At 38.8% G+C, this 27625-nt stretch overlaps 1 protein-coding gene and 1 long non-coding RNA gene across 4 annotated transcripts in view; one reads left to right on the forward strand and one right to left on the reverse strand.

Moving 5' to 3' along the window:
* Positions 1–27625, reverse strand: part of CPPED1 (calcineurin like phosphoesterase domain containing 1) — a 39710-nt gene that overhangs the window by 2642 nt on the left and 9443 nt on the right. For both annotated transcript variants that reach the window (XM_088174437.1, XM_088174436.1), the window contains exons 2-3: positions 26374–26592; positions 11724–12146 (exon numbers count right to left, since the gene is read on the reverse strand). In XM_088174437.1, the coding sequence (XP_088030563.1) occupies positions 11724–12146; positions 26374–26527 (577 nt within the window). In that variant the 5' untranslated portion in view covers positions 26528–26592. The remainder of the gene's footprint in view (positions 1–11723; positions 12147–26373; positions 26593–27625) is intronic.
* On the forward strand, positions 3284–11725 carry LOC148221910 (uncharacterized). Of its 2 annotated transcripts, XR_015807237.1 has the most exons (5): positions 3284–5985; positions 6126–6579; positions 8599–8710; positions 9898–10049; positions 10969–11725. It is a non-coding gene; the product is annotated as an uncharacterized LOC148221910 (long non-coding RNA). The 2 variants fall into 2 exon arrangements; XR_015807236.1 differs by having other exon boundaries at positions 3284–6579.

Below are 27625 nucleotides of genomic sequence, written 5' to 3' on the forward strand. Positions count from 1 at the left end.
TTTTACAAATATGGTTTGGGATTATGTTTTGGCATGCTTAGTCTAAGGTCTTTGGACCTTTGGTCCAGACTCCTACAGCTTCCTGAAGCTGCATCTAATGCTACTTTATACTGATGTGAAACAGAAAAATTACTGAACCAGATGGCTAAAAATACTGAAAATTTTGTTGGCAGGCCAGAGAGGAGAATTTGTGAGACATTACAACCTTAAATGATGTTTAAAAAATAAAAAGCTAGCAACAACTGATTTTGCCTTCAGACAGCAGAAATCCTGGAAAATAGCAGAGGCAATTTAAAGCCAGAGAGTTGTAATGAAGAACATGCTACAACTTCACATGGAAATCCTTACTTCTCTAGCCAGAAAAAACCTTCCACATTTTCTCCTGCAGTAGATTTAGACCTCTTCCATAGAGATAAAGTAAAAAGAGAAGCAGGTGAACCCATCTTAAGACAGCTGCTAACATCAATCCTTTGCTTTTGTGGGAGTGAGTGATCTGAAGACTGATATAAAATATATAAACTTGGCTCAAAGTATAGTTAAAAATTAAGCAGCTCGGAAAGCAAAATATAAATTATTCTGCTGTGGTAAGAGCTACATGGGCTTTCATATTTCAAATCTAAGCCCTTCTCAAACAGCAAGTGAGTCAAGGTAGAAAACAGAGAATGAAGCCACATTGTCACTGAGCAATGGTACAAGGGCTGTGACAGTTCCAACTTGTCTGTTCCTCTGTTTTAGTGTCTCAGGGCTGATTGTCCTGCTGCTGGACTCACTCCTCTGGCTGCTGCATGAGGTATACTTGTAAGAGTGCAGCACAACTTTGGGAGCTTGCTTTGACTCAGCTGCACAAACCCAGAAAAACTGGTGAAGTGTTTTTACATCTTTGGAGAAACTCAGAGTCCCTCAAAAGGCAGTGGTGGAATACAAAAATCAGTGATGCTGCTACTGTAACAAGGTAACAAGGCCTTTTCAGTATTTTCCACTTTTTCTGTGGGTAAGCAGAACTACTTTAGTCTATGAAAAAATTAAGAACAAGAATCACAAACTCATAGTGAGGTGCAAACCCACGTGACACACGTTTAGTAACAGAAATAAGTACTTTGGAAGGGAATTAAGTTCTCTCTTTTTACTGGAAGAATCTGTGTCCTAAAGTAGCATCTTCCCACCATCCAGAGAATTTAACATTTTGATGTAAAACAGGAAAAGAAGCCAAGACTTTGTGTCATCATGTATGTTAACCAAACCCTGACTAAGTGTAATTAGAAGGACGATAGATAGAAAAGTCATAAAGGAACTGTAGTTAAGCTACAGAAAAAACCGTTCAACTTGTCTGATAGTTCAAGGAAAGATTTTGCTATTCTAGACAGAGAAAGACATGGGTAAAAAATTTTGCCCAGACTTCAGTTTTCAGATACCCTTATGTGCTAGTATTAACTGTGGTTATTGCTGGGTTACAAGATGTTACACCTGGAACAAGGAAACCAACAGGTCACTGCTGGGGCTTTTCTGCAGGAGCCCTGTTCTGTCCACTCAGCTGTACTGCACCCACTGTGTGAGTTAGCACAGGGAGGAAAGCTGAACCAATCACTGCAGTAATACCAAGATGACAAGCAGGCAATTTACTTTGCTCTTGCTTTTGATCTTTAACATAAAAAGATTCTTAGAGACGTGGGCACTCAAATTTCATTTATTAATTTCAAATGTTTTTCTGAAGTAATAATGTCAAGTTGCTACCAACATCTCCACCCCCTCTTCCCCCAAATGCTGTGAGGAAAGAACAGTGTCCTGGCAGATCTCATTTTTATACTCACCTTAATGTATCCCCAGGTCAGTTAAATGCATCCAGCTATACACTAAAACATACAGTCCCTTCCCACTACAACAGAAGAAAGAAAGGTGGAGCATTGATTTGTTTTTTATCGCTGGGTTCTTAAACAGCAGCTGGAAGCAGCACTGATATAAAAGCTGTATGAAGCACTAAAAAACTCCTGTGTAAATAAATGTCCAAAGAACAGCACCTTCACAAGCATTCATTATTTCATTTTTCATGAAATACACAGTTACTTGAATTTAAATGTGACTGGAGGTTTCACAGTATCCATTTACTAAAAAAAGCTGGATCCATTACTGCAAGACACTATTCATATCTAATGGATTATTCATTAAAGAAAAAACGGATTAAAAACAGAATAAAGTAAAAAACTGTGCAGACAGTTATGCTAAAAAAAAAAGCAAAACAATTCACACATCCTGTATCTGTGATGATGATCATCATCTGATGTCAGACTGCATAACAACATTGACACAGATTACAGAGTGTCTGCTAAGGAAAAAAGGGTCTGAACTGCCAAATCAATTTTTGATCAGGACAGGACTGGAAGCCAGAGATACAGGGCAGGCTCCACCCAGCGCTGGGCACCAGGTCTTGTTCTGCCTGTGCTAAAACTGTACTCAGGTCATGAAAACACCTAAACCCACTGAGCTTCATGCCTCCTACCAAACATGCTTTTATGAATCAGTCAATATGTGAAAAAACTCAGTATCTTTGTAAAAAAAGGTTTGGATACAGGAATTGCTTCTGATTTTAGTAAACCAAAGCTGTTCTCCTGCCATGCAATTTACCATCACTTTCTGATCAAGCACACAATGTCCTTTTTAGTCCTGATCTGAAAAAGCTGAATCTGAAAAACAAAAAGATTTTCCTTTTCCAAAGATCTGACGATAACTTTTTTTCCCTTCAGAATAATGCATCCCTACTAAAGAATGAAATACCTATTTTGGTACGAGTTCTTTTGAGCCCTGAGCAGCCTACTTAGCAAAAATAATTCACGATGTAACAACAAACCCAAACAAGGATTGTTCAAGAGCCATGTGATGAGATGTAATAATTAAATATGTTGATAAGCCTTAGACTGTTCATCAGCTCAAACATGAAACAAATATATAAACACTTTGGTTTTATGCTAGTTCACAGACTGCATTATGGCCCTGAGGGCTGTAAGGCCCCACAGTGGCTGTGGCAAGGCAAGAAGGGAGTTCTGGGGAGGGGAATTATCAGCTCATGCAGTTCAGCCTTTGATGCTACCTGTTTCATAGGCAGAATCTTTACAGCAGAACTCAATAAAATTTCAAACTAAATTAATATTTTAATTTGGATACCTTATTCCAGGTCAAAACCACATTATGAACACTTGGCACATGGTTCCTACTGCAGACATTTTTCAAAAGGAAATTCAAAAGTGCCTCTGAAGACTTTCCTCCCCTCTCTTTTGTTTCCTGTGTTCTAAAGCCAGCTCACCAAATAAGTAGTAGAGCTTCACCAAGCTCTTGTTGATTTGCATCTTCCTCGCTTTAACAGCTTTGGGAAGTTGGACAATTTTTACCAGCATTTCCCATCTTCACTTTTTCTGTTGGTTCTCTCTTGAGGCTTTTTGACCCACACCAGCACAATATATTAAAAGGTGCTTTTCTTACAGAGAGGCCCCTGGCCTAACAGGGAAAGGTGCCTACACAAGTGTCTGAGACCTGCTCTGGACACTGCACAGAAAAGGCTGACACAGAAAAGGATGAGGAGGCTCCAAGGGATCCAAGCAGGCTCAGAAGCAGCTGCCTATGTACAACCATCACATCCTCACAGCAGCTCTGATTCTATAGATGATTCTCTGTAACTGTGGCCATCTTACAGCACTTAGGAGCTCCCAAGCAACCCAAAGCAGAGGAATGTTCTGAAAGAAACCAAGTCTAACTAAAATATTCACCACCTTTTTCAACTCTGGAGATACTAAAGAAAACAAGAAGAAAACTTTAGCTATCCCACTGAGTATCATGCAGGAGGCAGTTTGTCTGTTAGCAGGAGAAGCTGAGGTTATTTTACAGAATTTTGAAAGTGCAGCAGACTCCTTCTACAAATTACCATTTATCACTCAGAAAAACCCTTCTGTGGCACCAGGGAAAAGGGTCAGCATGATTTTGATGCAATTGCATTGTAAAAGAACAAAGGCATTTAACTGTGTCTCATGGCCAATTCCCCTGGGAGCGATAACATCCCTGCCTTAGCTTTCTGTGCAGCTGCAGCCCCGTAATTCCCACACTCCCAAGCTCCCTTACTTGAGACTCTACTGCTGTCTTCTGTAGTTCAGAAAAATATAAGGACATGGAAAACTCGGCATGTTTTCAACTCCACTTGGGCAGGAAATAAAGTGGACTCTGGCCTGCCCAACAAACAGCCACATCTTTTCTATTCAGTGTTTTGACCAGCCTTTCTATTTCAGGAATAGTTAAATCATGTTAATGTCTCCATTTTAAACAAGAAATTCTAGCCAAATCATCTCTTTGCTTTAGTAAACAAACAGGTGTATTCTGTAACCATGTAACAGTAAGAGTTTGTGAAACAGGTAACATCTCTTAACTTCTTGAAAAATTTACTGTTTTGTAGTTTAATTCTAGAAATACAGGCTGAGCCCCAGTCTCTACAGAAACTGAGCTGCAAATGACACAGGACGGAAAAAAATGCACCCATGTTTACCCTGAAATATAAAAAACCCTCAAAGAAACATGCACCTGGAAACAGTTCTTCTCACATAATCAAGTAATACTGGGTTGTAATTTAGACTTGAACTACTTTAAATTCCAGAGGTGTCTGACTCCAATTTCTGTAATTACACTCACTTCTATGGCTTGATTTCAAAACCCCCTGAATTCAGAAGAAGCTGTTTTCCAACTCTAATTCCAAAGGTACAAACCCCATTTTTGAGGCAGGTTTGCTGTCTCTGAAATGTGACTGACCTCGCCTTAGCTGGAAATCAAACTGCTCAACCCAGCACTATGGACAGAGTAAAAATATAGGAAAAAATTACCAACATAAAAATAAACCAAAGAAAAGCAAGCAGATTTTCCAAATTAGGAGGAGAATGCCTGGAATAATCAGCATAGGCAATCAGTAGCATGCTTTATTTAGACTGAGCCTTCAATTAAATAAATGCTTTTCTCAGCAAAAGCAAATGAGACTGTAAAAGAAGGAGAAGGCTAAATTAGTGCAATATGAATGACATAATAAATATGTAATGGGTACAGTACAGATCTTGCCTCTCTTCCCATGCTCTCTGTAGAGAATTTTGGGAAAATAAGGTGGTTCTGACTGAACAATGAAATTTATCACATGGTTCAGATTATCACCTTTTAATTGCTGATTAATGAACTATTTTAATGAACTATTTTTTACAGTAACTGCAGGCATGAATCAATGCTCACTGCATTTCAAGTACAGGTTCATGGCTCTCCACTCAAACTGCAGGTGAAGTTCAAAGCAAACAAAAGGAGACATTTCTTCACAGAGCTGTGAAATATGAAATTCTCTCCTGCAGACCACTGTGAAAGCTGGCAGTTTTCACAAATCAACTGAACAAATCTAGAGAGGAATCACTAAATTGCATTATGTTAATAACATTAATATGACAATGTTAATAACATTAATATGACACAGTAAGTCCTTAAAACAAAAATTCTTGGAGGTGGGAAGAGGCCTGGAAAGAAATACCATTATGCACTTTTCAATCCTGTGCCCTTCACAAGAGTTTGGGGAGTAGATGTAGCAGGAGACTGGGCTATTGAGACCCTCATTTTGGTTCTATTACTCTTCAAGTTTAATGACAAAATTAGATTTTAAATAGAGTTATGTTTATCCAAAAATCTCTGAGTCACCACACAAATCTCCTTCTCAGTCAAGCACTGAAGAAAGAGGACAGACTAGAAAAAGCTGATCCTAGATACATCTGTCCCCAAAAATAGAGAGGAGCACCAGTAGAGCCAAAGTGGAAGCAACAGGTGGAGAAGCAGTTCTGTAAAGCCATTAAATTGTATTGGAAGATCTGAATGTTATCAACACTCTTGTAGCCTGTCTCAGTTTTCCAAGAGAGGAGAACCAAGGAAGTATCCAGGCCCAGGGAGATGCTACTTTGAGATGTGTGTGTACACCCCTGTTACACACAGGTAAGAGTACACAGGTATTTTGTAAAAGGCAGTGTTTCTGGCAAATACAACCATTTAAGTCATATGGATAAATTGATCTTGAACATTTTCCCTGGAGTATCAGGCACAAACTGGCTTTTCTTTCTTCCTTCCACTTGCAGAGTACAGCTGCTGTCTGAAGTGCTGAACAATGTGGTCGGTTCAAGAGTAATACCTGTTCTCACAACAATTTTGCACTCCAAAATGATGTTCTTTCAGCTTCCCTACAAGAGCCACATTAACCATAGGCATTTTTTGTTGCACCTTTTTTTCTCCCCTTGGGCACGTGGTGTACCTCATCTTTTCAAGACTCCAGTGCTACACAAGGAATGATAATATTTAGAAGTCTTTGAAAACGAAATCTCTTCAGTGGAATAGAATTGATTTTATCTGACTGCAATTTCAGAGTGTTCACATTGCCTCATCTGCCAAGCAGGTGTTGCAGCAGCAAACAAAGATGTGAAAGCATCAGTCCCAGCACTGTTAACTGCTCAGTGCTCAGGCAGTTCTCAGACCCTGTTATCAAAAAAAGCCCCAATAATTTCCCAGCACCAGTAGAAGGCAACAGTCCTAATGGTAAGTATTAGGGATCAACATCCTCCCTTTCATAAGCTCTTTGGACAGCCCTCAGTAACATACAGAATTATTTTGTGTAGCCATTTGAAAGCTCTCTGTTATTCTTCCTCCTCAGAAGAGCTGTATGAATAAAAGAGAACTGAGTAATTAGAATTTACATTGCACAGCTCTATAAGCAACTCAATAAAAATATCCCATGGATTTTTGTTTGCAAACATCCTGCAAACATGCAGGAAACCTTTGCCTTAACTTTGCTTTGTACCCTAAAGAATCAGAAGTTTGGTGTGGCTGGTGATCAGTGGGTCTGTGTAAGTAGGAGACGAAATATTACTTTGAAAAGTGAATTTATGTCAAGAGCTTCTTTCTATCAGACAATACTAAATAGAGCTATATAGAAAAGTATTTTAGTGTCACTTGTTTTTCCTATATAATCAGAAGAGTAGCAACAGGCACAGCCAGAGGGTGATTCCAGATGATCTAATTAAAGCACTGGTCTAAATAAGCCTTTAGAGGTCCTGTCTCTAAAAGGTCACTCTGGCCTTCAAATTCGTTTTTGTGAATGCCTCTTGTGACCTTTCAGTGGAATTTACTTCCTGGTTTTGTTACTTTTTTTCCATTTAAAAGTGATGCTTTCTCAGAGAACTGACACAAACCTCAAAAAGTACTGGATTGCTGTGTGCTCTAAGGATCAAGGAGAAGCTTTAGCCCAGTGGATAAAAGTGATTTCAAAAACTTATCTGAGAACAAATATTACTTAATGTCCTTGCAGACTGTATGTATTTTGTACTTGCTACTGAGTATCTGAAAAAAAAATTAAAAATCTCTATGTGTATCTCCAAGCAAGATTTACATTACCATACCCAGGGAACTGTTCTTACACAGAATATATCAAATGTGGTCACTCTACCTGGGCCATAAGTGCATAATTGCAACCTTGAAAGAGCTTGCTCTAAATCACTGAAGTTGAGAGTATTTAAATTATTTTAAATACTGACACATAAGCACTGAGATTACTCACTCAATGTATGGGCTTTGCCAAAATCAAGGTCTCAATGGCAGGAAGATGAAAATATTACTCCCCTGTCAACTCTGATTACACAACAAAGAAAATAATGAAACATAGCATATGTTGTCTGGTAAATTTTAGAAACAACAGCTTTCAACACTCCATGCTTTAATTTTGTGCTCAAATATATCTCAGCTGTGGATGTTCTGAGAGCTTCTTCTTCCTTTAACACTGCTCTCCTGTCACAACATTTCTAAGAGGAGAATTTAGATATATCACAGTCTTTTAATGAGTAAAGGTGTTAGAAGTTACAGCACCTCCAGTCACAAATAAAATGAAAAAATACACCATTTAATGAAGTTAGGTTGTTATTTTTGCCCCTATGTGCATATTAAGTACTTTTAACCACATCTGAAAAATTGCTTTGAAGACACTTAGATGAATTGAAAACTTTTTAATTAAAAGAAGCTGAAGACTGTAGTGAATTTCCCTCCGTATATTTCTATTTTTGTCTAGTTATTTTCTCTAAGATGCATCCTCTCTCAGCTATACAGACCACCTATATTCTAACTCTGAAACAAAGTCTTTTTTCAACCCTTTTGGTGAAAAACCATCTACTAATTTAGGTTTTATTCAAAAGAGCTCCTAAACAAGTTCAGACATTCACTTAAAATGCTTTAGTTTATTTGTGCCATTAAGAAACATTTATTTCTATATTGCATTAACTAATATAAGTAATGCTCAGTGTGTCAGTGATGGTTCTAAGGACAAAAAGTCTTTAAAAGATTGATTATAGCTCACCAAAAATACCCATACTTTTCAGGTCATAGAAAAAAATATTTAATGCCTTAAGAAAATTTTACTGGAATGAGATATGTAAGAAAAAGTAGGTCTTCTATTACATAAACTGCCTTATTTGAAAACTTAATTATCTGCTTATGTTTAACAAACACACATGACTTGCAGTCCAGATTTCTGGCTAGACCATTACAACTTCTTTATTTTCTTTACAGTGCTATGAGGAAACCTATTTATATCAGCACTGTAAAATCCTTAAAAGCTGAATATGCATTTCATGCAGCAGAGCCGAGTGACTCCAGCAGATGTGACAGATGAGAACGTCAGGTCAGCTCTTTCACAGTTCTTGCACACGGGTTTTTTCTGTACTTAACATCTGCACGTAGAAGAGACAGAACTTTGACAACTTAGGCTTAACTTGCAGAAGTTATACTGGAAGGTATAGAGAGAGGTTCCTCCAGAAAGGTGTCTCTACTTAAATGTTGAACTCTGTTCTCAATTGAGTTGGTTTTCACTGTGACTGAAGTCACATTTTCAAGGACAATAGTTGTTCTAATGCATTTAAAATAAACATAGTCTAGTAGGATTTCTTACACATGCAGCTTACAAGTATGGTTTAACTTTGCACAGTAGTAATACATATTTACAAGTGCCAGATTTTCAATTATAAATATTTATCATAAGGACATGATTTTATCTTTAATTAGCCCAACTGTTAAGGACACGTCTAATGTGAGAAATGTAATTCAGTATTTCACACCAGATGTAGCCTCTACAGCTAGTCTTTTATCTCTGCTTGTAATGAGCAGATACTTACACCAAAACCATTATGTAACATGGGAGTGATTAGTAGAAAATAACTACAGAAGACCTGGGCTTTGGAATTAAAATAAGAATTTTCTGAAGTTGTATACCTCAGTTTAAAGCATCTGTGAGCATGTGACCATATGACCATACTTTAAGTATCTGACTATTTCCTACACAATCCATATGAATTTCTTTGTTCTCAGAAAGACCTGAATTATTAGATTATCTTTCCTTTCCTGTACCTCTCTAAACTGCTGAGTTATGACTCCATGTTTGACACCTCTAAAAAAGTATAAACATGAGAACTGGGGTAATTCCAGGTTTGATCCTGGGTTATAAACAAATGAAATATGTTGCCCATCTAATAGTGCCAAACACCCTAAACCATGCATGTTACTGACATGATGACACAACAAACACAGTTCCAAGCACTGAAACAGCAAGAGGCAGAAGGAAGGAAGGAAAGAAGGACTGGTGACAGGTTGGGGGAGAAAAATAGTGGCAGCCTGGTGGTCTCCTAAAAATGCAGACTGACTTTCTTTTTGCAGAATAAAGTGTTATACCAAATTTCTAAATTAAAAATAAAAGCAATGTATGTTGAGATTTCATTAGCAATATTCTGTGTTTTAATCCTCCAAGAATGTACGAAGTGAACTGGGGGAAAAACAATTTAATGTGCTAAACTTGATTATTCTTTGGCAAAGCAGAGGTTCAGAAAGCAAGTGGTGTCCCTGCATCTCTGTGCCTCTACCCCACCATGCCAACAGCCTCTCTGCAACCCACTGAGACCTCTGTGGTCTCACAAAGGCTGCTCTGAGATGGAATAATAAAATGGAAACAGAATGCACCCGTTACTAAGGTAACTCAGACAACTTTTGATTCAGTTCATTTTTCTCAGCAGTCTGAGTTACTGAGCTGCCTGTTCTCTGTATTCATTTCATTAGCAAAATGTTTGATTATTGACTTGCAAATGTTACCTATTGACTCAGTGTATAGTAATGAGCATGCCACAGATCAGTGTTTAAACACACTCATTAAGGAACCAAACAATTTATAAGAGATGGGAATGAGGGACACAAGAAGAAATGATGGGGGTAACAGAAAAGTGGCACAGAAAGGATTTGGGAATTTCTTCTCTAGAGTTGTATTGCTCTCTTCCCATTCCATTCCTTTCCACCATAGTTTGAAGCCTTCCCAACTTCTGGTTAAGCCTCTGGACACCTTTCTAAGAAACATGACAATGTAACAACAATGTTACAATGATAACATTTCTTTGACCTCTTGATCAATTTTATTCCCAGTACTGAGTGTTGTCAAATGTTAGTAAACCAACTGGATGACAGAAAACCCTAGAACAGAACTGCTTTGGTTCCCACATTAATGCCTATTTCCTGGGATACACCCATGAGCTAGGATGTGCTGCAGTCTATGGTACACAGGCAGTCACAGCTGCCCAGCTCTCTAAGAGCAACACTTCCCACTATACTAACACTGACACAAAAATGAAAAAAAAAAAAAATGAGGTGTTCTCAGCGTGTCTCCTTATGGGGAAAAAAACCCCACCCGTAAATCTTGAATCTGCAAATATATCAGTGCCCTGGAGAGCCCTCAGATAGCTGTGAATTTTGGCCCCACTGACTGGAAACAGTAGGAAATTGAGAGCTTGGATATTAGGCTGAGTTAGATGAGGCCAGGCTTAACAATTAGATGGCAAATTAGGAACAACATCATAAAAAATTTGCATTGTTCAGTAATCCAAATAATGCGCTCTCTTACAGATACAGAGAAAATGACATTCTGATGCAGCGATCACAGGGTGGCAGGAAATTTTGAGGAACTGGCACACTCCAGGAACATGAAGGCAATTACCAGAAAACAATAGGAACAGCATGGAGGAGTAGCTGTGTACTGTGCCTGTCTCCATGGTGCTCAAGTGGGATCACACAAAGCTGAGGGATTTGGTACAATTACTCATGTAGCACATGCTCCACCTGCCCTTCATCCCAGACATGGCCCCTATTAGAAACGGATGTGCAAAGGATTGATTTTAGCAGAGCAAGACTTGTTTTAACACTGAATAAATCTGGGGTGCATTACACTCTTGGTTTAAAATTGGTTCAGTGTGGGAGAAAGCAACCCCCAAGGTAATTGTGAATTCTGTTTCTATGTTTTACGTAAAACATAAATTCTGTATTTTTCTCCTATGGTAATACCTGATCTTCCCCTCTGTAGGCAGGAAAAACTCAGGTTGTCTTGTATCTGTCAGTACTTGCAAAGTGGAACCCTTGCTATTTATGTTAAAGAACTTTTCATGTTTAGCTTTTTACATTTCAAAGTTTTAAATTTTGTTTGGTACTTTTTACAGGTGACTAGATTCGGTTGATAGTATTGATCTACGGGAAAAAATGAGACTTATAAGCTGTATTCAAAAATCCCTTGGAAACAGTACCATTTCACTTAAATGTATTTTGTCTGGCAGCAGAGCCATTAACAATTTGCAAAAATTCCAGAATAGGAAAGTTTGAGAAAATACCTGCTTTATGAAACTTTTCCATTATCTCCTGACGAACTGATTTATCCAAGTTGAAATAATCGTCGTCTTCATCAGGTTTGCTCAGAAACAGAGGGATGTGCTGAAATACAATTATATGCTTGCATTTCTGGTTTGCAGCAGCAGCCAGCTGCTCATCAAGCCAGGCATCCTGGGCTTGCCTTAACTCACGGCATTTGGAGGAATCAAAGTATAGCTGAGAATTCAACACAAGAAAAAAAACACCTCCAACCCAAAAGCTGAAGTAGTCATCTCCCCAGTTCTTGCAATAATCATCTATGGTCTCTCTCGTTGGAGTATTGCCAATATCATGATTCCCACTGACGAATACCAGTGGTATGTCCTGGTCAGTGTTCTTCAGAACATCCTTTAAATCTTGCTCTTGGTTTTTTTTCCATCGAGTTCCTAAAGGAAAAAAACAAAACAACAAAACATTTGAGTGTTTATGGTTTTTCCCTCACCTTCATTGTTAGCTTTTGTTTATGGAACTGTGCATAGTAAGGAAATATTGTGTATTAGATGTGATCTTTATCCCTGTACATCCACCCAGCCCTGTCCCTCCCTTACCAAGGCCTTAGCCATTTTCAGTAGCTGGCCTGAAGGACCCAGCAGAGAGCACAGCAGTAGGTGATGCCATGGGCATTGCTTTCCACCAGGAGCTTCAGCTGACTCTTTTCATCTACAGACTGAGGATGTGGTGAAAAAATGCAGCAGCTTTGGATGGTGTAACAGCACAAGGGTAAAAACCAGGTCAACTTCTGGCTGACGTTTTATGGCAGTGAAACAAAATAAAGGGTTGTTGGGCTTGAGGTTTGTTTTTCTTTATTCATTACATGAACTATTTTAACAGCAAAAATGTAATCAGTGTCTTATAGTGACTTATTTATATGATGAGTCTCTTTTAATGATAAGCATGACATTAAATAAAAAAAATGTAGTTGTGTACTTTGCTAGTTTTCCCTGCATCTCTGCCTTTATATTAATATGCTTAACCATACAGGTACTCTTCTGGATGTCAGGAATTTGTCCCTGCCTATGAAGATTTATCTTATTGAAAGATTGATTTACAGTCACTGAAAAATTTAGAAAGGAAGTTTTTAAAGAGTAATTATTTTCTTCTAATGATTACAGAGGTATTCCTATGTTTTCTCAAGACTAATGTTTAATTAGAGGCCATTGATATGATTATTATTAATGAATTAAATGAACATGTATAAATTGGTTTTGTCCTGCAATATATAAGACACATCTAGCATGGGCCCATTTCACAAATAATAACTCCATTTTTTAACCAAAAGCTGTAACAGGATTTTTACAAGAACTCTGAATTTAGGTTTCTAACATACACTTGCACACGGGTCCATGCCAATCAATCATCATGTACTTTTAAACTGTGTTCTACCTTCCTAACTACACACATACCTTATACACAGAAATGCATAAATGGGTTCCTGTATTGCAACTATGAGATAAAAAAGCTTTTTACAATTTCTTCATAATACTTATGATGAATATGTTGACAAGCACTAACAACATTTTGTTTTACATACCCTACAGTTACAGGCTTTAGTACCACCTTATTGCTGTTACCAGAATCCTACAGCTTTAGAAAAATACTGAGAAAAAAACCATAAAAGGTCTAAATTATGGCTAAATGTAAGGACATTGATATGAGGTGCATTAAGTCAAAATCCACAACTCCCTTGGGTTTAACTGCTGCAGAGGGTAGAAAGTTATTGTAGGAAAATCTTTGAGTAACTTGACAAATACTGGGCATATGCTACCCAGGGGAGTCTAGAAAGTAGTGGAGAGCAGATCACTTTTTTGGGGTATATTAATGGTCATTTTAGGCTGTTCTTGTTAATCCCAGAAAAAGCAAAGCAAATAACATCTACAGTACTTGGAGACGCTGAATTTTAAAAAAATAAAACCAAAAATTCAGATAAACCTGGCACACTGCTGTCCATGGGGTAAGGAACCTGGCTGAGAATGTTGCTTTTACTGCCACTTCCCATTTTCCTATGAAAGAGTCGGAAATTTCAAGCTCTAAATATGAAAACGTATGGGGGAGGGTGGGGAAATGCAAGGAGGGAAAGCTCTGTTCAGATCCATGTAAACACATTACACCATGTTAAACTCCATGCTATCACTTTGGGAAATTTAGCTAACAGTTGAAAAGTATAAAGGCATTTATGCAAAAGTTACAGAAATAATTTGCAGAATTATGTATACCTCTTCCCAGCAGTGAAATTCAAGCTCTAGAGACCAACACTTAGATTAGATTTGTCGACAGCAGGGCACTGATTCCCTCATTTAATGAAATATTATTTCTATAGCAACAGAGAAACATACTCAGTGTTTATTGCACAAAACAGATTGCTCAAAATGGAAAAGAAGGTCTCTGCCCAAGACCCTAGGAAATCCTACTAAGGAGAGATTGCCTTAGAACAAGTGCATCTTGGCTTGACCTTTTCTTAGCAGAAGGTCAAAACAACTTCAAAAGAAGAGAATCCCACAGAGAGAAAAGTGGGGAAAAGTGGAGGAATGCCTCAGGATCCCTTGGGGCAGTGCTGGAGAGGAAGGGCTTGGATTGTCCCACTGGCCCTGAGCTGCACGAGCAGAACACACAATGAATGTGTGCCACAGGAGCCCTCCTGAGGCTCCTCCCCCTGACTTTACATCTGAGGAAAGTAACAGGTAAAGAAGACAAAGATAGTGGTAAAGAAGGAAGCCACTGGAAAATTAAAGTGGTCCCTGCCACAGCACAAAAATATCCTTTTAATCTCTCTCAGGCACAGAGCTAGAATACCTAATTATTCCAATTTTTATGAAGAAAGTTTCTGTTCGATGGACATGTATTTCTTTGGCTTAGAGGGAGCTTTGTTGCAGGTGAATAGGGAAATAACGTAGTGCCAAAAGGCAATAAAAAAAAATTATTTGTGAGTGCCAGGGTGGATGCAACTGAAATAAATTTCTGTGATGTTTATCCTGGCATCATGTGCAGTGACATTTTTAAATCCCAGGCCACAATTTCCTGTCTTTATGTTAGGTTGTGTAAATAAAGTCTTGCCCTGAGATAAATGGCTTCCCAAATTAATAGCCCATAAAGGGCAGCTTGGCGTTTATGAAAAACATGAAAGTGAGAACTGTTGCTGGTGCACTTGTATGCAATTTTCCACAGCTTCCCAGTCTATCATTTTTGAAAGCTGACTGATGTGAACAGGAGCATGAAGGTGCAATGTTATCGTGCCTGTTGTTTTCTGTTGTGTATCCCTGTTTCCCTTGGATTGCCAGACAGTTATTTTACAGCATTTTTGCTGGAGCTGTCTTCAGTCAGCAGAATTACAGATTATTCTGCCAAAGAAATAATCCTTTAGCTACTAATCCTTAGTTGCAGTTTCCTTTGGTACACCACAGAAGGGTGCACTACTCTAAGACTGGGTTGAGTTTAGTTTTTGCAAGGCACCAGCAATTAAAAACTTAAAGCATTGTTTGCCCCCAAGCTGTATCTGCAGTGCTGATGGCAATTTTTGTATAACACAATCCTTCCCATACAGTAAGCTCCACCAACACTGTATCTTTTCCTCCAGAAGTATTCCAAATAAAAAATTATCAATTAATTAACAATAGCACCAGTTTTTCTACTGATATGAATCAGGAGGGGGAAAGGGGAGTGGGATTATGATGGCATTATGAGGTGGTACCCCAGGCATTCCAGGCTTGGTGTCAGGAGAAGTCTAAGTACTCCCTCCAAGAGAGGAGAAGCCTTTTTAGCTCAGGCATCTTCAAAGAATTTAACAATATGCAAAAATGTGGCACAATCATTTCCTGGATTTCTCATTACTTGGTCTCAGTATTTTAATATATCTTAAGTGTCCCAAAAGACACTCCTTAGAGGAGCTGAAAACACATTGTTTTTTAATGGAAAGCACAAATTTTCAGTTTGATGAAGAAAAAAAAGAAAAATTAAGTTTTATGCCAGCAACACTCTTGAAAGGCCCTGATATGACAACTGCAATCTGTTTAACATTTAACCCAAGAGACTGACTATCAAAGAACAAGTAAGAGCTACATTGCAGACAAAAATACTATACAAAATATCAAATAGAAAGAGTACCTACATTTGATAAAAGCAAAATAGAAAATGTCAAAACACCACCGATGAAAACCAGATTTAGAAAAACACTGGGCCCATTCCTTCTGTAATTTATGATACCAGAAGTACCCTGACATCAAAAGACAACTAATTATTGTTGAAAATAATCACGTCTGTTAAAAAACAACCATAGGTAGATTTGTGTATTTTCCTGGGCCTTACAGTGCATCACAGTTGCTTAAATCAAAGAGTCTAACTATTCTGAGCACTTCCTGTTCTTGAGACATTTGTCCTGTTTCGTGTTTTTTCATGGCTGTCTGTAGCTGCCCTACTCCTCCTTTTAGAGGACCTTCCCTAGCACTATTCCCTAAATTTCTTGAGAGGAGGGGCATCCAAGGCTACACTCAAACAGGCTCATTTTTTTTTTTAGCTGTGGGAAAGCAACCTCCTCCTGTCAAACCAGGACTGCCTTTCATCTCTGCTCTTGTCTTGGACACCTGGCTTTTGGCTCCAGATTAAGAGGGCTACGAGCAAGATCCTATATCGTCCTTGTCTGCTGACCCATACCCAGGGACAGCCCCACTGGTGCCCCTGTCACCTAGAAGACATCACAGGTCCAAACCCAAAGGCATCATCAACACCACACTGTACCTGCCAGGCTCCTCCTGCAATTGCTATGCACTAACACAAACAAAAATCTGAGCTCTAATCTTGCCACTTCTCAAAACACCAACCCACAGCATCCCTTGAGAGCACTGATGCAGATGGAGCTTCCCCAGCCCAGAACTCTGACACTTCCTCACTGTGCTGCCTCCTCCCCTGCCCTGCCCCATCTCATCAATACGGGTGACTCAGCCAGGGCCAGACCCTTCCCTCTACTCATCTGTTCACAACTCATCACCCCATAAAAGCAGTGATTCTCTCGTGGGCCATGAATGGAACAAAACACCATGGTCTTCACATTCTTTTTTGTCCTAGGATGCTACAAAAATGTGATAATGGACAAGGCACTACATAGAAAAGAAAGATCTCTCTGGCTACCCAGTTCAGTCTTACTGGTGCTCTTCATTGTTTCTTGCTTTGAACTTAAAAGTTTCCCCTCTGGTGTCTGCTGTAATGAACTAATGCAACACACTGCGTCATTCCAAATTATTACATGCAAGAATAAGCTGATCCATTTTAATAAACCCGTTATGGTCATGTTCTGAAATAGGTTTTTTGCTTTAGTCTGTGCTGTAATAGCTAAAATGTCTCCTATCTCTTCTTTAGACATACGTATTTCTAATCTTCAAATAGCCTGAAGTCAATTTTATGATGAACAAAAAATTATGCAGTTAAAAATAATGTAAATATGACTATATTCACTTCTGAACAAACTGACTGACTACTCAGCCTAACTTACAAAGAACCTCATTTCATTAGTACCAGTGAAAAGCAGAATCTGGAATACTCATTTGTCTACAGCTGTAAGTGACTTTTCCAGTACATTTGAAACAAGTAATAATCTGTTCTGAAACTCAGAAAGTGATCACACAAAAATTTCCCTATGTGAAAACACAAATTAATTTTATTGTATAACTTTGGGCATTAAAACAAGAAGAAATTTTAACTCTAGTTTAAGCTAATAATGAACAATTATTACATTAAAGCAATGACAAAATCCCCAACTGAACAAGGAAGCCTATTAGGGGATCAACTGCTCCTGGTTCCAGTGCATGACATTAAATATAATGACTGCAAATGCTGACATTTTTCTGAGTGCCAGCCACACAGGTGTCCACTTAACAACCTAATTCATGGCATTTACTGCTCCTGGTTCTGCTGTGAAAATAAGTATTATCCTTCACTTAAGCTCAACTCTGCTCTTATCCTTACTCATCTCCCAGCAACGCAGAACTGTCACAGCAAGCACAGGGCACCACTGCCTTTAGGTCTGTGTTTCTGATGAAATCATCACAAACAGGAAAAAATACCTCAAAGCTACAGTACCAAAACCAAACTTAATTTAAAAAATCTTCATAGATTTAGTACTTCTACTAGATTTTTAGTACTGTCTCTAGTACTTGTATCATAAAATATAAGATCTGAGAAAACTGTGTAACTAATTACATCTCCAAGGTTTTAATATTTAGAGATATTATCTATCTGCCAACTGGATTTCTAAATTCAACTGTAGACTAGACTAGAGAACGTGGTCTAAAATACAAATAAATCCATACATGCTGAAGAAGAAGCATTTGCTTCTGACAGCCCAGTGGTTTCTCTGCAATATGAGCCTGTTGGACGTTATGTGGAGGTCTCTGACGCTTCTCTGCTCTGGGCCGATTAGAGCAAATTTAATTTCACAGTAAGCTGTTTGAGGCTTTGAACGCTCCATTAGGTTTTACTAGAATCAGATAATTACTACAAAATGTTTATTTATGCAACCACAGTGGCATTTCTTTAAACAGTTATTATTAGATATTTAACAAATAATGTGCTGCTTATCCAAATCCTTAGCTATTATTAATTAACATCAGTGTAAGAGTTTGGAGAAGAAAATAGCCAAGAATCATTTTGGTTTGGATTCCATCCTACCAAGCAGATCAGAGTTAGGCTACAACAGCAGAAGAAATAGATGCAGTGAGTTTATTTAGATTAAGCTACCTTGTGGTCAGGAAATTAGGTCACACCTAAACACTGCCTGTATCACTGCAGTGATATATTAATAGAAATGTTACTTGCACTCAAACAAATACAACCTTTACCTATACCCTGATTCAGTACAAACATTTTAAAGCCTCTGCTTCTGCCTTGCACCTAAAAAGTCAATCTGTGTCTTTTCTACTTCATGCTCTATTACAATTCTCCACTGACAAAGATTCAGGAATTGGGATTTAGCTGACAATTTTGCTGAAACTGCAAGTGACACTGGAATACAGCTGCCTCCTCCCCAGCTGTGCCACGGCTGCAGGGAGTTAAAAAAATAAACAAACATGCTTTTGTTAGTCAAACAAACAGCCAGTTCAAATGGTAAAAAAAGCAAATAAAGGTGAAATGCTTACAGCCATTTTTAAAGGCGGAATCATATTTTAAGACACTATTTTTTAGCCTGCTCATATGCCTGTTATATGGACAAATCAAACATCAGCATCCATGCTCTTGCCTTCTAGATGAGAAAGGGATTTTTTTCAAGAAGTATTATATTTTTAGTTAAAATTAAAACTTGACAAAATATCTTCTTACATACATGCCTCACTTAAGGACTAGCACTGCAGCCTAATTTTATCTGGGAACTTTTTTTTTTAATTAATGATCCTTAGTTTTAGCAAAATTGGTTATTTAATGGTAGTTTAAAAGCAGTATTAAAAGCAGTTCACAGATTTTTTCCTTTGTGGAACGTCTTACCAGATCACTGTATATAGCATTAAGAACTTGAATTGGACCTGACATTTCTCTGTAATTTATTCAGTTCACAAATGTATAAATGGCAGCTTGTGCATTTGCATGTAGATTTCAGCATTACATTCCTATCTTATCCTGTGTGCAAAACCCACCAGCAGCAGATCTCCAGCTCCCAACACCTCGGTCCCTGCAGTGTGACCACGCCAGTCCCGTGTGACGCAGTAAAGCCCAAGGACAGCTCAGCTGGCTGCAAAGCAGCTGCAAACACACAGCCCTGCACACACACGGCTGGCCAGTGTTTCCTAACAAGGAACAACACACATAGGCAAATGGCTGTGGACTTTAGCAAGTGTGGTAAAACAGAACATTTCCCCAGTGCTCTTTTCTGTGAACCAAAAGACAGGTAGGATTTCCTGGGATGTACCAACTTCAGCTCTTACACAAACCAAGTATTCACTGACCTTTCCTGACCAGCACAAGATGGCTTTTTAAGTAAGAGAATTCAGAACATTCACAAATAGGTTTTAAACAATAGTGCTTTGACTAGGAACATTTGCTATGGTGTGTGCTTTCCCCAGTTTAGAAAATTAGGCAAATTAAAGAGGATTTTTTTTTAGTTACTCTGTAAGGTGTTAGCAATTATACGCTGCAGCCTGTGTCTCAAGATTTATTGTCTATATAAACTACACTTTTGGAGGGAGTCACTCCATATTTAACAGTAACAAGAGACAAATATTTTGGACCATGGCAGTTGCACATCCAACTTGGGCACGGGAAAGAAGCTCACACTAATCCAGTTGTGATTCTCCCAGGAGAGAGGATGCCTTCAAATGCTACAGTGATTATAAACAGAAATGAAGCCATCCCGCTGTCTGGCCACCAGAACCATCAGCTCTCATGTTCCTCAGCTCTGCAGCTTGTCCATTCTGAATGTAAATAACTTCACTCTCCTCTGCGGATGTGTCACAACTCATAAGAAGGACTAACTGTATAAAAGCCAGTATGCCCATCTCATCTCATATTCTGATCATCAAATTGTCAAGAAGGAGTCAAATGGAGAAGCTTTGATTTGAAAAACTGTCACTTAATTGCTGTCTAAATATGAACTCAGAATCCCAACATTTGGCACCTGTTTTTAAGATCTTGTTGCGCATCATTGCCTGTTTTATTATATGAAGAAACACTGCATGGGAGACAGGATAGGGTATACAATTTTGAAGAGACATGCAGCCAGCAGTTTTGCTTTTCACATAAAGAACATACTGTTGCCCAAAATTGTAATTAGCTGAACTGAGCTGATGTGCCTTATTGAGGCTTTATGGAGGAGTTAAGAGAGCTAGCGGAACGTGCGAATTCTTGGGGGAAAACGCAAACTGGTGATGCACACACACAGATACACACAGCACAGCATGCAGGCCGGGGGAGCTGGCTGGCACCAGACAATGTCCCAGAAGAGTTGGGGCCCCTGGAAGGAGCAGCAGGACAGTCACACAGCCTGGCTGTAGGCAGGGGCCCTCAAGGCTTGAAGGAGAGAAAGCAGGGAGAGAGACAGAGGAAGGACACTGGGACAGGGAGAGCGCTTGCATCCCCTGCAGTCCCACAGTGATTCTGTCAGTGACAATTCTTTCCCAAATTCATGACTGCTTTTTACAGGATGCCAGATGTCACAGGTAAGTCTGTACCTTTCACCAGCACAAGCTGCTGAAGCTCTGGGGCCTTGCCTGGCTGTTTTTTCCCCCATTACACAAAGTAATCTGGCAGCTCTCAAGGCTGCAGTGCCTCGGTGACCACGAACACATCAGCAATGAGCTGTGTATAGTCTGGGCACCCCTGCTTTCAGCTTCTCTATTGTCAGGGCCTGTTCTGTCACCTCCTGTTTAAACTATTCACAGTAACAACACATGCCCGGGCTCACAGCCTGAAACGCACATTAGATGGCACAGTAAAAACATGAAAATATGTAACAGACACAGTCCTGGAAGATCTTACAATCCAAGTGTGGCCCAATGCAGAGTGAGAGACAGCAAGCACAACAAGGAGCAGTAAGAAAACATTATTAAATATGACTGCAGCTCTGGAAAGCTGATTGAAACAATCAGATGGTTTAGCTTGTTCCACTTAGAAAAAATACATTTATAAAAGCACATAGGATGAAATATGTTATAAATAACAACTTGAAAACCCTTAATTAACAATTTAATAATACAAAACAAAGGTAGGAAAAAAATAGAAAAATGCCACTACTTGGGCTTAATTGACAGAAAAGGCTGATGTGAGATCACAGAGCACTGCATGACCTGGGTAGGGAATGTGTATATTAGAGATTATTATACCTTTGCATTAACTAAAAGAATTAGTACAAGTGTTCACAGTGTATTTCAAGTGTCATAATAGTAATTTCCAGTGATCTTGATTTCTTCTAATTAACATATATACAAAAATGAATTTAAAACTGCAAGCATAAACATTACTTGCTCACTGATCCATTATCACACTGCTAACAGATCAAGCTTAATCAAGTTCTATCAGGTTTTTTTGTGATTATACACATTATTAGACAAATCTCATTTCATTTAGTCTCTAAACAGTTACATTGTATTACAGTCAGAGCTAAGTAAGTTTGCAAGAGACTTGCTGTCATGTAGCCAGAACAATTTATAAAAAAAATATTAAACACCTGGACTAAATACATCAAATAAATAACCTTCCTGGCTAGAACTATCAAGTTACTGATAGCAGTAGCATCATTAAAAAAATGCAGTTAAACAATTTCCTCTGAAGGAACTCGGCCACTTAAAAATAGTTGCTGGATTCTCAGCTTCACAGTCAGTGTTTCTCAGTGGCTTCAGCAGGGTGACCTTGGCTGCCAACAGCTGAATTCTCTGCTGCTGTAACAAAAGATGTCGAAATGCTGAGGCTGTTTCCTGGACACCAATCTACACTCGAGGTATGGGATGGAGAAGGAAGCACAATGTTCATGTTGAACTGGAACAGGAAGGACAGGCAAGAAAGAAGGTGGGGGAGTTTTCCCCATGTTTGGAGGGCATGAGTCTATGGGACAGAATCCAGCCTCATTGAACTTGAGTCAGGATCAGGGAAGAGCTCAGCAACTAAAGGTGGGATTTTGCCACAGACCACCCAAAAAGGGGAGAAGAATGGATTAAGTCTCCTATGATCAACTTGAAAAAGTCTCTAGACCACCCTGGCTCTTATGGCTTACTAACCTCCCTAACACCTGCTGACAGCAATCCAGGAGATCTGGAACCTGGGAGGCAGTGTGGGACAATCCCTTGACACAGACAGGCCAGCCAGGACCCACTCTCCTGGTTCCACTCCTCACAAACACAGCAGTGCTGGGGGACCTGTTAATCCTGGCAGCCTTGGCTGGAGCGGCCTCCAAGGTGGAGTTCAAGATCCCAAGGGGAGCAGGAAATGCAGAGAGCATATCTGGGGCCTCAGGACAGCACACTGGCTTATCCAGGGATCAGCTACAGGATCCTCTCTGAGGCTGTTCTGAAAGCAAGAGTTTGAGAGGGCTGGCAAGTCTTCAAAGACAAGCTCCTACAAACACAAGAGTGGTCCTTCTGGATACTCAGGGAACGAAGGGGGAGAGACAAAATGCAGGCTACAAGGACAATGATCTGGCTAAATGAGGAACTCATGCCTGAGAACCAATGAAAAAAGGACATAAAAGGGAGCTGGAACCAAAGACATACTTGAAAGGACGAATACTGAAAAAGCACGTGGGTATGCAGGGCTGCTGTCAGAAAAGTGCTCTGGAGGCTGCAACTAGCAGAGGGCAGCAAAAGCTCCTACTTCTTCTTTAGCAATAAAATAATAAAAAAACCACTGCCCACTGTGAGGCAGTGCAAGGTACTCAGAGCCTCCTTTGCCTCCCTGCACTGAAATGTTCTCCCAGAGCTAAAGGAGCACAGGAAATACCAGGGATGGAATAAACATCTCCTGGACGGTTTCAACTCAGGCCATCTCACAGGACTGACGGGATGAATCCAAGAGCACTGAGAGTGCTGGCTGATGTCACTGTGAGGTACTGCTCTATCATCATCATCAGAGGGCTGTGGAGCTGGGATGTTGCAGTCTGGATGAATGGAGAACAAGATGGGTCAGGAAGTGGCTGTTGGACTGGAACTGGACTGTTGGGCTCAGGTGTGTATTGGAAATGGAACAACATGGGAAGTTTTCATAAAACAAAATAGAAGCTTCCAACTTGATATGAGAACAGTAAGACTTTTAGAAATAAATTTCCAGAGGTTTAGAAAAATGCAGTCAAATAAACACATAATCTGATCATCAGTATATTACAGATTACCATTTTTGTCATACTGAATTATATTTAATGCACACAAATGCCTTCAGAAGGAAGTCCTTCATTGTCATAGTGTATCCAAGTGCAAGCACTGAGTTCATAGAAATGATAGTCAGTGACAGAGCTGCACTATAAGGTATTGCTTAAAATTCTTGATGTGATTGTACCACAATATTAGTGTTACCAAGAATAGATATCCTATTCTTGATTATGTAATCAAGAAAAACTTCTGGAAATAATATTCAGAGTACAAACTACTTTTAATCAGCAGCTAAATACCAAGATATGATTACTTCGTTGCTCTAATGACATCTGTAATGGATTCCAAGTGCTGTGCCTGATTGCTTCCCAGCTGATCAGGATTCTGTTCATCACTTCTAGCTGCTGGAATTCTGAGATTTCTTGGAGTTCCTCTGCAAAAGGCTTCAACATTGGATCAGCTAAATGGCTACAGTGCATGATTTAAAACAGTCCATCAAAAACTTTACCCTTAGAACTCCATGACAAAACGTTTTCATAGAAGAGAGGACAATCTGTGCTGCCCACTCACTTTTTACTGGCAGGCATTGATTAAAAAGCTGTATAATCTCCCTGTCCTTTCAGGCAACTAGTCCAAGAGTGCTATGCCACAGGTATCTGCACCATAGAACAAGACATTATTTATTATTTCAAAATATTTCAGAAAATACTGTTATTTCAGAAATAACATTACTTGTTATTTCTGTCATCAGTTTAGACAGAAAGACAAAGGGCTGTAAAATTGTACTTTTATGTACAACTTAATAGTTAAATTGTACTTGTATGTTTATCAACACACAGCAGAGCAAGCCATTTGTATAAACACAGAGGCAATAATGAAGTAATTGTTCCAGCTGAATATTCTACAATTCCTTTTAATAGTGCATTTCCTTAACCACTTTATATAACTACATGATAACACAGGCTTGAAAACTATTAACATAATTTCAATCACCAAGAAATTATTAGAGAAGTTAAAAAATGGTGGCTCAAGTGAGGTAATAATAGAATCATTGAATCATTTAGCCTGGAAAAGACCCTTAAGTTTACTGAGTAATGAACTGCTCTTTCTTGCAATTTCTTGGAAATTGCACGAGGCAGCTTCAAATATTTATACAAGGCAGAGCACATCCATCACACAATGTAGGTGATCTCACCAGTACAATCCACTCAGTTTCTTTCACGTCTGTTAGCAAAATGAATAATGCTAATGTTTTGCAAAGCCCTGACAGGTTTGTATTTAAAACATTACCAAGCCTGAGACATACACTGGCAAGAGGGACAATAATGACTACAGAGAACCATTGCTAGGAAAAAGAAAAACACCCAACCAAATACAAGAAGTACAAGACTTACTGTATGCAGCCATTCAGTAGCCAGGGGAAGTCAGAAGACTGCTGGCTCTCTAGCTCACATTTAAACTCTACCAAGAGAGAAGCCTCACAATAATGTTGTTTGAAGTTAAAAGAGACAAAAGCACTCAGAACTTTGCACTGTTTTATGAGTATTTGAGAAATATTCAAGTAAAAAGAAACTAACTTAACCTCCTGGATTATTTAAATTTTTTGAGTGAAAGATCCTTTTCAACAGGATATGTAACACTCATTATTCGTCATGACTTTTCTTGCTCTTCCAAGGGATACTGAAACCAAAATATTTGGAACACCTACACAAACTAGAAAATCAAAACATTTATTAAAACTCTGCTATAGGAAGATGATTCCAAAATTAATGGAAGCGCTTAAGCCAATAAAACTGCATCCTGGCATACTTTATGATCAAGCTACTGAGGTGTTTCACAGTAGATTCAATCAAGCTTAAATCTGTTGGTTTTTACACTTTCCCACTCTTTCAGCAAAACTGTGTTCTGATCAAAAGAAAGCCTATAAATACTGTCAGTCAATTTGACAGCTAAAGTCTTAAAATTAACACTGTGGGACACTGAAGGAATTAGTGAAAGGTCTCCAACGTGCTTGAAGCCCTGCTGTGTGAGCAAGGGCTGGGAAGCAGCTCCTCAGGTGCAGGTGGAGTGTGAAGCAGAGTGGGGCACACGGCACAGGATGTGTGCAGGCTCCCTGGGTGGATTGTGGTGCTGGCAGTGACACAGCTCTGCTGCTTATCAGGGCTAACAAACGTGAGACACTGTGCTTAGATCTGCTTTCCAGACCACTTCTCAGCACATAATACCACTTCTAATTTCACTTCCAAGAAAAGTACTTCTCTTTCTTGTAACTCACCTTTCTGGATGGTTTTTTGTTCTTCCTCTTAGTGAACAAAGAAATACACTGAGCTCAGAGTCCCACAGCCATAGGGCAGAGTTGCTAGAGCTTGAAGTCACTGACCTTTAGCATTTTAAAACCTAAAATATTTGCATTTATTAAGCACTAGAAATCTAGAGAATTCTCTGGGCCTTACTCAGTTTAGGTACTCAAAAGGCCATATCTAGTTTATGCTATTTTCTGGCATTAGTTTTCCCTAGTGGCTAGAGCCCCTCTTTGTCATCTCAAAGCAATTTGTTCAGGAGAAAGACTTTTACTTCAAAGAAAATTTTCTACTGAAAAGAAAGCAATTAATTAATCAAAGTACAGTTTTAAGATGAATGCTACAGGAAGTCAGATGAAGAAATCATAATAATACCTCAAGAATCATCTACAAATCACAGGTTTTTTTCCCCCCCAAACAGGAACTTATACTAATGATACTTATGAAAGACTATTTTGAAGTCAAGTAAATTAGCCTTATTGACAATATGAAATATATAAAAAAATTGAGTTACTACCTCCAATCTGCACTTTTAATTGCCTTACCTGGCATTCCATGGACAAGGTCTCCACACAGCACAAAAAACTTGGGTTTAGGGTTTAGTTTGTTAATGGCCTGTACTGCTTGCTCTGCTAATTTAATTTCTTCTCCCCATTCATCATCTCCATTCTCAGTGTCTCCATGTGCCCAAGATTTCATCAGTCCAAACTGAGGATCTGCTCCCAGGATGAAGTAGAAGGGCCCTTTCCACTGGTACTCAGCATCTAAAAAGAAAAAAGAGGAAAAAAACCCCAGTAGACACACTTCAAAGAGAATGAAAGCTTCCACGCATCATTAAACTGATTGTTCTTCACCTCAGTAGGCTGACACTGCTTTAATGCCAGTACAGAATTCTGTACTCATTCATACAGGACAAATATAAAGGCAGAAGTACAAAATTTTCCTCTAATGTGTAGTTGTAATAACTGAAAGTATATTAATCTAATTATACCACATAGTAATTACAGACTGATTAGAGGAGAAGTATGTGAAGAATTCAGCAAATAGTGCTGGAAATTACAAGACTACAACACAGCACAAGTGTGTAACATTAGATTTCAGTTGACTCTTTTAAGATTCCAATTACTGCTTCTTTAATTAACAAGTTAAAACATACACAAGTTTCACATTTTATGGTTCCAGTAGACTTTTCCTTAAATTATTAAGGAATTAGATGCTTTTTGCTCTCATAGTTTTAAAGAAAAGTTGGATGTAGCACATTCTTTGGAGTCAAAACTGAAGCCACTCAACAGGACCAAGGTCAGCAAACACTAAACCCAGCAACATATCATCAGCAACAATGAAAATCCAGATTTACTCCTGCCACAATTGCTCCCAAGTCCTATCATAAAAAGATGAGAATTCAGAAACAAATTTCCATTGACAGAGTCAGTGTAGGCAGAGGATAGGACAGAATCCATACTGGTACCACTTTTGGTATACTTCTTTCTCCAGTATTGTAATACCAAGTATAACAAACAAAAAGGGTGATATATGTGACTTCAAGCCCACTTGGAAGAAAAAAATCTCAACACTGGGCAAATTAAACAACAGCTGGCTACAAATGTAAAGCAAAAATGGCTAGCCTGTTTCCTACACTTCTGTCTCAAGCTGGAATTGAAGTACAAACACAAGTACACTGTGGTTTCTCCAGCTGTCTATATGAGTTCATTTGCAACCTGAATATTTTGTTTTTGACAGCTCTATTTGGTTTAATACATTTACCATTATTGGAGGATTTTAAACAGCATTGAAACT

The sequence above is a fragment of the Sturnus vulgaris genome, chromosome 16 (assembly GCF_052056855.1).
Source record: "Sturnus vulgaris isolate bStuVul1 chromosome 16, bStuVul1.hap1, whole genome shotgun sequence".
NCBI classification, from domain to species: domain Eukaryota; kingdom Metazoa; phylum Chordata; class Aves; order Passeriformes; family Sturnidae; genus Sturnus; species Sturnus vulgaris.